This window comes from Seriola aureovittata, chromosome 16 (assembly GCF_021018895.1).
Source record: "Seriola aureovittata isolate HTS-2021-v1 ecotype China chromosome 16, ASM2101889v1, whole genome shotgun sequence".
Taxonomy (NCBI): Eukaryota; Metazoa; Chordata; class Actinopteri; order Carangiformes; family Carangidae; genus Seriola; species Seriola aureovittata.
This window is the reverse complement of record NC_079379.1, coordinates 10,088,564-10,099,709: the sequence shown is the minus strand read 5'-3', so window position 1 is coordinate 10,099,709 and position 11,146 is coordinate 10,088,564. Positions and strand designations below refer to the sequence as shown.

Here is an 11,146-nt window from a genome sequence, read left to right as displayed (position 1 = left end):
TTTTATGCAGAACACATTATGGCAGAATTTCTAGTTCTGAATGGATCACTGTGGACTGCTCTACCTACTCCTACTCAGAATTTAATCTTAGCACATTGAAAGCACATTTAAGGGAACCTTCCTTTGCTAATCTATTATGGCTGAGGTCTGGTCTGCTCTGCCGCCTGAAAGAGACGTATAAATGTTGCAAATTCAATGTAACACACTGGAAGCTCTGAATTCCACCTCTTCCTTTCATGGATTTCTTAATCTTGTATTTAAAAAGTCATGAATACTCTTTCTCGTCCTAAAAGAAATATTTCAACACCCATCTGAAACATTTTTGATCTTTGCAGCGAATGACAGAAAACAGCTTGAGAGAGAGCAGCTCTTCACGAAGAAAAGACTGGCTCTGTGCGTTATCTGTGTCAACAAAGGCCAACACACCACTGACAGTGTTGGTATTGTGCATGCAGCAGCTGATTATGTTGTAAGACCCTTTTTTTTACAATGTGGTAAACACATCTCTTTCTCTCCTCTGCATCCCTCATTTGCTGTGACGACCAGATGCAAACCTTAAAGAAAAGATGGGATTTTAAAGCTTGACAACAAGTGTGTGCATGTGGAAGTCAGGCCCAGGTAAGTTCAGTTCTGTATTTGATTTCTAAATGTATTCTGTCTGACAGCTTTGGTTTTCAGCTGCTTCTGTCCTGCCGTAAACCACTGCAACAATATAAACACTTGATATCAACAAAGTGTTGCTTGGTGTGGTTTTGGATTGGAACAGCTTATTCGCTTCGTAAAATCATATTTAAGATTGAACCTCATGATGAAATTCCAGCAAATAGAAATATATAAATAAATAAAATCTCTAGTGTTTCACAGTTGCACCGGAGCAGAGCTGAGCACTAAAGCCTGATTTCCTGAAGCATCTAAATCATCCTGGTGTCAGAAGAGGTGATGGGAGTGCTCTGTAAGAAAATTCCTTGCAGCAAGAAAGCTGGCATTCGCCCTGTTTGGATAAGCACACTGGGATCTGGCAAAAAAACGAAGTGGTTGGCTCCAAAAGCCAAAGTGAACTTCATTAAATCTGATGAGTAAATGTGAAATTGATGCCTTTGTCCAAATGGAAAAATGATTTTATCTAGAAGCAGTGTATTCAACAGGCACAGACATCAGTGTTCAGCCTTGACATCTGTAAATCTATGCAGTCTGTGTTCACTTGAGAATATCTTATGATTTTCCATCAGCAGCTTGTTCTGAGCCTCATTAGCCGCACTATATGCCACAGCAATACAGTGGATGTACTGAATAAAGCCTACAATGGCTCTATTAGAGGAGGGATGTAATTTTCTTGTCATTTGCATGCTGTGTTGATGCACAGGCTATGAGGGCACATACAGAGATTCAATCTCACTCTATGTCAAGCACAGTTTGTTTAAAAGGAAGAAACTGCGAGCAGGTTCTCCATGATCAAAGTCATCCACAGGAGCTGAGCTGCGCCTCAATTTCCATGGAGTGGCTGAAAATAAATGCATGTTCACAGTCACGGTAAATTTACAAACTGGCAAGGGAAAATGACTGCTCCGGCCGAGGAGAGGCTTTTGGAACGAGGCGTTAAATTAAATCCATTTGGACGATTGACGTCACAGCAATGCATTTCAACTGCATCTTACAATAACATATTTCTCACTGGGCCCTGTTGGGACTCAGTCATTCAATAGACCAAATGTTTCTTTGCTCCACTGGACAAAGGAATTCACACCCCACAGTTCCTCACGGTTCACACCTGGGGATGACCCTTCCCCCCATGGACCCCACTGGCCAGCCAGTGTGGGCCAGCGTGTGACATGTGACCCCCTAAGGTGTCACAAACAAAACCAGTCTTCTAGACCCCTTCTCACTCTCTTCCCTTTTTGGCTTGCTCTGGAGAGCAGCTCCAGCCCTCTCCTCTCGGTTCTTCAAAGGGCAACAAGGCCCCAGCCCAGGTCAGCTCTGCTACCTGAGAAACTAGCTCTCTCGCCGGCCTGCAACCAGCAGCCTGCAAACACTCTTCTCCTCCACAACAGCGACCTGCTTCGGATTAACTGTGAGTGAACCAAATCCTCTTCAGAATCAGCGGCTACAACACAAGGCCAGCTGATTTTCCAAGCAACAGGAGTCGTAGCAGAGTTAGCATGGAACAGCTAACTCTGTGAGGGGAACAAAGGAGATACCAGCAAGCAACACAGCCAGACAGGACTTTATTCCACCAGGAAACCCCCCAAACTCACTGGATTTTACAAACCACTGGAAAGGACCTCTTTGCTTGTTCCAAGAATCGGGTAACGTTAACGGACTGGGCCTAACCTCTCCCAGCACAGCATAGCACAGCACAGCATAGCTAATCAGCAGAAGCCTTAACTTGTTAATGTACTTGTTGATTGATGTCTTGTTGTTGTAATGTTTGCTTAGGTTGTGGTCAGTCATACAGTTAATCGAGTACTCGTATGTTCACACACATAGCAGTACGTCTCAGTCCTAGAACCTGCATGAAGCTAACCTTCCCCCTCTAACCTGGTACCATTAGATTACATGAGCTAGGCTAACAAAGAAACTCACACCCTCCCTCTCACACACACTAGGTGGTCTCAGCGGCCATTTTAGTAGTTTCTTTGTTTACCGCCATCTTTGTAGTCTTCTTTGTTCAGGTCATGTGGTCACAGTGACCACTTTGAGTCGGCCATCTTGCCTTTGTCTGTGTCCCCACAGACACACACACACACACACACACACACACACACACACACACACCTGTATATGCTAGATTAGACATTGTACTTTACTCTGCTCCATTGTAAATAAATGCCTTTTAAGTATAACTACTGGTGTCTTTAATGTTGCACAAGCGTGAATATTGCCAACCTCTACTCGGTAGAATTCCAATCCTTCAACTGTAACTTACTATTGATTTGGTAATTTGGTTATAGTTAGTAAGCTAATGGTTAATCAGAGTTCCAGATTAATGGTAATAAATTGAGACTAAAACCATATTGGCTATTTTGCCTATTAGTTTAGGCTGGTGCCCCGTGAACTTTAATTCATTTTAAAGATATTATTTAATATTAATATTTTTAATATTAATATTTCCTTAATTTGTGATAGCCAATAAATTGATAAACAACCGAAATCTAACACATTTGGTGTCCAGCTCATGAGGTAGAGTACTGTTAACATAATGGTGCCGCCCGTGTGAGGCCGAGTACTAATGATTTCCAGTTACTAATAGAGCTCAGACCCAACATAATGGTGCCCCGTGTGAGGCCGAGTACTGTTGGCAAATATTCATAATTGTGCAATATTAAATTCATAATTTGGCCAAAACCGCAAAGGTTGAAAAATTTTTAGTCCACCACAGGAGTAAACGTCCAGGTGTACTTACAAACAAGTGCACTGTGGTGAGAATTGGTACTAATTTTACCTGAAGTAATATTAGACGTCCTCCAGTTATTAATAGCTAACACATAAGCCTTAGTATCAAGAGCCTGCTATTGTTGCTAACAATTCCAGTTGAGTTTATTCTGTAGGAAATGTAAGAACCTCAGTCCAGCATTTGAATACCACGTGTTCAATGCTATCTAGTAAAGCTGTCAGAATTGCTGCTCCCTTTAACTTAGACACTGTGTGCCGACAGCCCTGTGTAACACAGAGAGCTTATACCTGGCTGTTACTGCCAAGCATTTCAGCCTGAGTAAGAAATAGAGCCTGAGATAGAGCCACAGCGTGCTATCAGCCCTGTGAAACCCAAGTTCTGCACCTAGCTGTTACTGCCTTGCATTACAGCCTGAGTCGACTTGAAGAGATAATCTTTGGACTGTTACTGCCTTGCATCTCAGTCATTGCTTTTTGAAACATTTCTTAAGCAGACAGTAAACCTGCACTTGCCTTTACTGTCCTTAATCTTTATGCCCACTAGTGTAGCTGCCCCTCCTCCACAGGAAGCTACCCCCCATAGTGTAGGCCACTGCATTGTTTAGTTAGGCTAGTGTACTGCCAAACTACACTACAAGGTGTCTGCCAGCGCAACACCACAGCCAACTACATTGACTTCTTGTTTTGTGAAAAACTTGTTTAACCTGCCTCCTTCCCAGACACAACAATGGAGAACTCCTGTGTAGAGCAGTTTATTTCTTCCCTAGCACAGAGCCTGAAGCCTGGCTACCTAGAATTTATCAGCAAGTTAAATTCCAGTGAGTGCAGTAAAGAAATAGACTTGCTACTCAGTGACAAAGGTGATGCTCAGACTGCATCCAAAGGCCCATTGTTAAGATGTGTACTGTTGAACTTCCACAGGCAAACCAGCATTTCACTTCAGAGCCAAGCAGCCCTAGAGGAGGAGGTAAAATCGCTTAGAGCTCAAAATGCTTTTCTCCTCCAGGAAGTTAAGGAAGCTAACAAGAAAGCCATGCGCTACTTAGGAGACCTGCATGCAGCAGAGGTAGACCTCTGTTCACACAAGGAAGAATTGTTAAGGGTTAAATCAGAATGCTTTGCTCCACCACGATCGGTCAGTGCTTGTGATTCTGGTTTCTCTGCTTCACACTCTTCCCTTAATGACAGGTTAACTCCGCCTCCACTCAGAGGATGGGACAAATTCCCAACTGACCCTATGTCCTGGGAAATGAAGTCAGCTCCTCAACCTCCACTGAGAGACAGAGGTTACACCCACCTGACTTCCCATCTTCCTGAAACTGACAATGAAGAGACAGGTAGTTTATCCGGTAGAGGATATTCATGTTCCCATCAGCCACTGATGCATAACAGTTTCACCTGTGCTCACCCCTCCAACAGAAGGACCAAAACTTTTCCGGACTGTTCAGCCTCCTCTCTGCACCTCCATGAGAGTGATGACTGCTGTTCAGCTCCTTCCTCTAGTCCAGCTAGCATAGTCTCGCCTTCATCAGTAGGGACCTCACAGTGCCCCCGCCTCGAAGCGCTTGAGTTATTAGCAAAGGACATTGAACATTTTGATCCAGACAGCTCTGATCAACATATTGAAAACTACTTTAGGGAGTTAGATCGCAACTTAATTGATTTGCCCCATGCAACCCAAAGGGAGAAAACTAAACTTGTGTGGAAGACCAGCTCAAAAGCAGTCCACAAGTTTATGCAATCACTGCCTCCCAGTGTCAGAGATGACTACAAAGAGCTCTGTCAAGCACTGACAGAAGAATTCTCTCCTGCTGCGGATGAGATAGAATCTTTGGTTGCAGCTTCTCAAATCAAACACTCCCGCCATGAACATCCCAATGACTTTTACCAACGTTTGAGGCATGCATATTTTCAGGGTAGGAACACACCAGGCTTAGAGCAGAACTCCACCTTCAAGTCTTTGTTCCTACGAAACCTCCATCCCTGTGTACGCACTCATGTTACACTGATGACGCATCAAGGTAAGCCCACCATGCAGGAAATAAAGAAAATGACAAAAATGGCTTGGGAAACCATGGTCAATTCCAAGGCAAGGGGGAAAACAACTGAGCCTAGCAACTCAAACACCTTAGCGTCACACAGACATGTAACCTCAAAAGATCACCCTCAGAACAGATCGAAGGGGGGTGATAAAAGGCCACATATGGGTGCTGAGCGTAACCGCCACGCCCACCAAGTGAGTAGAGATAGGCACTCCCACAACAGGAGCAGGAGACGGCCTTACGCAGAAATTCTGGCTCAGACACAGGACCAGTCAACACATGGATCAGACAATGACCACGTCATCTCTGACCATGTTAATTCAGACAGTGACAATGCCTCTGAATGTTCTTCCTTCAGCTACTCAAAGTGCTACAGCTTTGTGCCACAGGTTAAAGAAAACTTAAAGCACCGGCGCTCCAGAGTTCGCCGCACTGAGTACTGACAGTAAGTAGGCTCAGGGTACCCTACACTCTTCCAGATGGACACAATGGGTTTGTCAGCAGCAGCAGCAGCAGCAAACTAAATTCTGAATCAAGTCAGATACAAGTTTAGGACACTGCATATACATGGCACACTCACCCAGACACTCCAAATCTTGTCATTCTAGGTGCCACCCTCTATATCTCACCTTAACAAACTAACATCACTGACTTTCCTGTCCTCACTAACACCATGAGTAACTAGGAAACATGTTAGTTGTTTTACACTATTCGATCATTGTGGTTATTATCTGAACTCTGCTTTGTAACCTGATTGTTCTTGCTTAGCCAAGATAGATAGTGTTGACAAATGCCCGGATGTTACCCGTTGAATGAACTGACAAATGGACTATACATTGTGCTCTCAGGATGACACGTCAGGTGGCATCCTGACAACAAAGGGGGGACTGTTGGGACTCAGTCATTCAATAGACCAAATGTTTCTTTGCTCCACTGGACAAAGGAATTCACACCCCACAGTTCCTCACGGTTCACACCTGGGGATGACCCTTCCCCCCATGGACCCCACTGGCCAGCCAGTGTGGGCCAGCGTGTGACATGTGACCCCCTAAGGTGTCACAAACAAAACCAGTCTTCTAGACCCCTTCTCACTCTCTTCCCTTTTTGGCTTGCTCTGGAGAGCAGCTCCAGCCCTCTCCTCTCGGTTCTTCAAAGGGCAACAAGGCCCCAGCCCAGGTCAGCTCTGCTACCTGAGAAACTAGCTCTCTCGCCGGCCTGCAACCAGCAGCCTGCAAACACTCTTCTCCTCCACAACAGCGACCTGCTTCGGATTAACTGTGAGTGAACCAAATCCTCTTCAGAATCAGCGGCTACAACACAAGGCCAGCTGATTTTCCAAGCAACAGGAGTCGTAGCAGAGTTAGCATGGAACAGCTAACTCTGTGAGGGGAACAAAGGAGATACCAGCAAGCAACACAGCCAGACAGGACTTTATTCCACCAGGAAACCCCCCAAACTCACTGGATTTTACAAACCACTGGAAAGGACCTCTTTGCTTGTTCCAAGAATCGGGTAACGTTAACGGACTGGGCCTAACCTCTCCCAGCACAGCATAGCACAGCACAGCATAGCTAATCAGCAGAAGCCTTAACTTGTTAATGTACTTGTTGATTGATGTCTTGTTGTTGTAATGTTTGCTTAGGTTGTGGTCAGTCATACAGTTAATCGAGTACTCGTATGTTCACACACATAGCAGTACGTCTCAGTCCTAGAACCTGCATGAAGCTAACCTTCCCCCTCTAACCTGGTACCATTAGATTACATGAGCTAGGCTAACAAAGAAACTCACACCCTCCCTCTCACACACACTAGGTGGTCTCAGCGGCCATTTTAGTAGTTTCTTTGTTTACCGCCATCTTTGTAGTCTTCTTTGTTCAGGTCATGTGGTCACAGTGACCACTTTGAGTCGGCCATCTTGCCTATGTCTGTGTCCCCACAGACACACACACACACACACACACACACCCACACACACACACCTGTATATGCTAGATTAGACATTGTACTTTACTCTGCTCCATTGTAAATAAATGCCTTTTAAGTATAACTACTGGTGTCTTTAATGTTGCACAAGCGTGAATATTGCCAACCTCTACTCGGTAGAATTCCAATCCTTCAACTGTAACTTACTATTGATTTGGTAATTTGGTTATAGTTAGTAAGCTAATGGTTAATCAGAGTTCCAGATTAATGGTAATAAATTGAGACTAAAACCATATTGGCTATTTTGCCTATTAGTTTAGGCTGGTGCCCCGTGAACTTTAATTCATTTTAAAGATATTATTTAATATTAATATTTTTAATATTAATATTTCCTTAATTTGTGATAGCCAATAAATTGATAAACAACCGAAATCTAACACATTTGGTGTCCAGCTCATGAGGTAGAGTACTGTTAACATAATGGTGCCGCCCGTGTGAGGCCGAGTACTAATGATTTCCAGTTACTAATAGAGCTCAGACCCAACAGCCCAGAGAATGAACATGTTGGCTATCTGCCTAGTTGATGTTAGTGATATTAAACATATCTGGACCACATTCACACACATTCACACACTCAGAATATCGCAAGTGTTTAAATATTTCATAGGAATTTGGTAACACATTATTCTAACCCACTGTATGTAGAATTACAAGCAATATATAAGTACATAATACACAACACAATATAATACAGTTGTTAAGTATCAAGTGTTTATTTGCTATATTGATTAATTATACTTAATTCATTATATTTATTAATGATGTATTCCTTTCTCTGTATTTCTTTACCCTCAATAACAACTAAGACAACCTGTAAGATGCAAGGACATCTGAGGAAGAAATCTAGTAAGTAGACCTTGAGGTAAGAATTTGATTTAGTCAAACTGGTGTTTTCAAGTGTAATAAGAAACCTTCAAGTCTTCATGAAGTGAACCTGCCTGTGATTGATTTGTCCATTTGTATAAACCATTAAGTGATTTATGTGTGTGTAATCATAGATCATTAGATATGATTACAGCTTCAGTATAATTTACTTATTTATTTAAGTTTTATTTATTAACTGTTCAAAGTTTGACATTTGAGAGAGCTTGGAACCACTCCCAAGTCTGCATGTTGAATATGAATTTACAGTCAGCAGCCAGTTAGCTTAGCTTAGCATAAAGACTGGAAACGGGGGGAAATAGCTAGCCTGGCTCTGCCCAAAGTTAGAGCTAGCTGTTTCCACCTGCTTCCATTCTTTGTGCTAAGCTAAGCTAACCCCCTTCTGTCTGTAGCTTCATATTTACTGAACAGGCATGAGGGTGGTATCAATCTTCTCATCTACCGCTCAGCAAGAAATATCTGCATTTCTATAAAAATGTCAAATTATTCCTTTAATAAACATTTAAAATGTACTTATGCTTACTATACCACAGTATCCGGATTTCAATCATAGTATGGTATTTAGCTTCACTTAAGAAGCCAAATCTCTTTCTCTTTATTTTCCCATCCCCATCAATCTTTCCTTCACTTTCTCTCACACACACATAAACACATGTTGTGTATATGGTTCCTCTATTGTCTGGCATTGTTTACCACGTGGCCCTGGTTCAGCGTCTTGTCCTTATCAGTGTTGGGTCATGGTGGTATTTCCTGCTTGCAACAAGAGCATAAGGTGGCACAGGATGAGTGCTGCTTCCCGTGCTGGCACACCCAACATGTACCCACTGGCCCCAACCGCTGTGCTCTGCAGTTGGAGGAAGTGTTGGCAGGGTGGGGGTTAAGTTGCTCTCGAATATACGGCACACATTTTCAGCTAATAACTGTGCATCTGTTTGCCTGAGATCAAAGATAGCTGCATGATGCTGACTAGGGGTTAGCTGAGAGCGCTTCATTTGCTATTCACTTGATCTTTACCAGGTGAACGGATTCTTTTAACGCTGTTCGTGCTCATTGGATAATATCTGGTGGATTGACAGATAAATGTGGTTAAGGGGTATGAGGTGAGGGTGATGTGGAGTCTATCTCACAGCAGAGTTGGAAAATGATGCTTTAGCTCAGTAAGGCTCCTGACTGCCTCAGTCATTACAGGATGACTTTTAAAAGGGAGTCAATCATTTCTGATGATATCTAATCAATCAACCTTTAAAAAAATTCTGTTTTATGAGGCGTAAAATCTACTCCAACAGTATGAGATGTTAGATCACAGGAATTCACTTCAATCCATGATTCAGCTAGAGAAAAATAAGAAGAGTGGTATCTAGTGAAAATGTCAATTAATCTTAAAGGCCTTCTTATATGATTATAAGTCAGCAAAATGTTTTATGTTCATATTTTCAGAGGGGGGAGACTGTTATAACATAAAAGAATAAAGCAAACTAATTTATCGGTTTAACTTTGCCTATGATATTTTTGAAAATTCTCTTTTAATATCCACCAATTAAGTGTTTGTTTCTTGTGTACCCGCCTCAAACAGGTCCCTCTGGGTGGGGAGGGCTCCTTGTGTGACATTAATATACTGTGTGCAACATTTTTATTGTGGAAACCTTGTTTGCCTGGAATGTTGTTTCATCCCGATCTCAGCGCAGCCTTTCCCATGGGAAGTACACAGAGGATTCTTTGGTCTCATCAGGGGGAATCTGCAGATGTTTGTAAATACGCATGCGGCTGCTGGGACCAGGGAGGACTTGCCCTTCAAACACTCTGATGTTGAATGTTTATTAGAAGTGGGTTTCTCGGGAAACCATGATCACTGGGCTCGCTCGCTGAACATATTTGGAGTGCGGCCTCTTGCATGTCATTAAGAATTGGGTTTTTCTTTGCATACGCCCATCCCCTCCATCTCCAAGCTGCATCACTCAATGAGCCGACTGTAAATCAGTAGATGCTGTTTGTGTATTATAACCTTCAGTGGACCGCTGCCATTTTGGCTTGATATTAGAGGCCCTTGCATTTACCAAGTAGAAGGCATGAGAAGAGAACAGAAACTTAATTACAGATAAAAAAAAATTTTTTTTGCAGTTCCATGAGTTAGAAGAGAAGTCCAGTATATTCTTTTAGCTTTTTGAAGGACTCCACAAACTCCTGTGTGTCGTTTGTTTCTGGGCAGGTCGTGTGCAGTGGCTTTCCCAGAGCTTTTTCACACTTTCCTCCGCTTGGTGTTGGTGTAAGATTGTGTAAAATGCTGTGATGTGATGCAGCATGTTGTCAGTACGGTATTCCTCCTGACTTTTATTATCACATGCAGTGCATATGTTTCCTGTTTAGTATGCATGAAATTTTTTGATATACTACATCTACCCCTCTCAACACAAGACACTTTGATTGTATTTGTGTGTAACTGTATCCTCAACCACAATGTGGAACCATATTGAAACATTTCTATTGGGGACAGGGCAACTAAATCATCCCTCTCTTTGATTAAATAGACTTTTCCCTGTAATCGAGGTTTGGTGAATGGCATGACCATCATCTTTATCATCTGCTCTCACCACAGAATTAGTTACAGGCCGGGGACTAATAGCAAGACAGGCCTCAAGCTGGTTTAACCCTACACTGCACAGATCACAGATCACAGTATGATCCCCCTTGAAGCAATGAAATACTTTGGATACATCTAATCTGTGGTAAAAGCCACAAAAACTGGTTGATGTTTGACATTATGTGCAAAGGAAAGAGTTGGTTTACAAACAATATCTGTAGAGGAAGGAAGAGGCGGGGTTTTTCTCTCTTGCTCTCTTTTGCTAGCTTTT

General features: G+C 42.7%; 1 protein-coding gene across 1 annotated transcript in view; it reads left to right on the top strand.

Annotated features, from left to right (window-relative positions):
* Positions 1-528: 528 nt before the first annotated feature.
* The window catches only part of LOC130183872 (TGF-beta receptor type-2-like), a 34,515-nt gene continuing 23,897 nt past the window's right edge, over positions 529-11,146 (top strand). The window contains exons 1-2 of the mRNA XM_056399608.1: positions 529-618; positions 8,222-8,261. Of these exons, the coding sequence (XP_056255583.1) occupies positions 8,234-8,261 (28 nt within the window). The 5' untranslated portion in view covers positions 529-618; positions 8,222-8,233. The remainder of the gene's footprint in view (positions 619-8,221; positions 8,262-11,146) is intronic.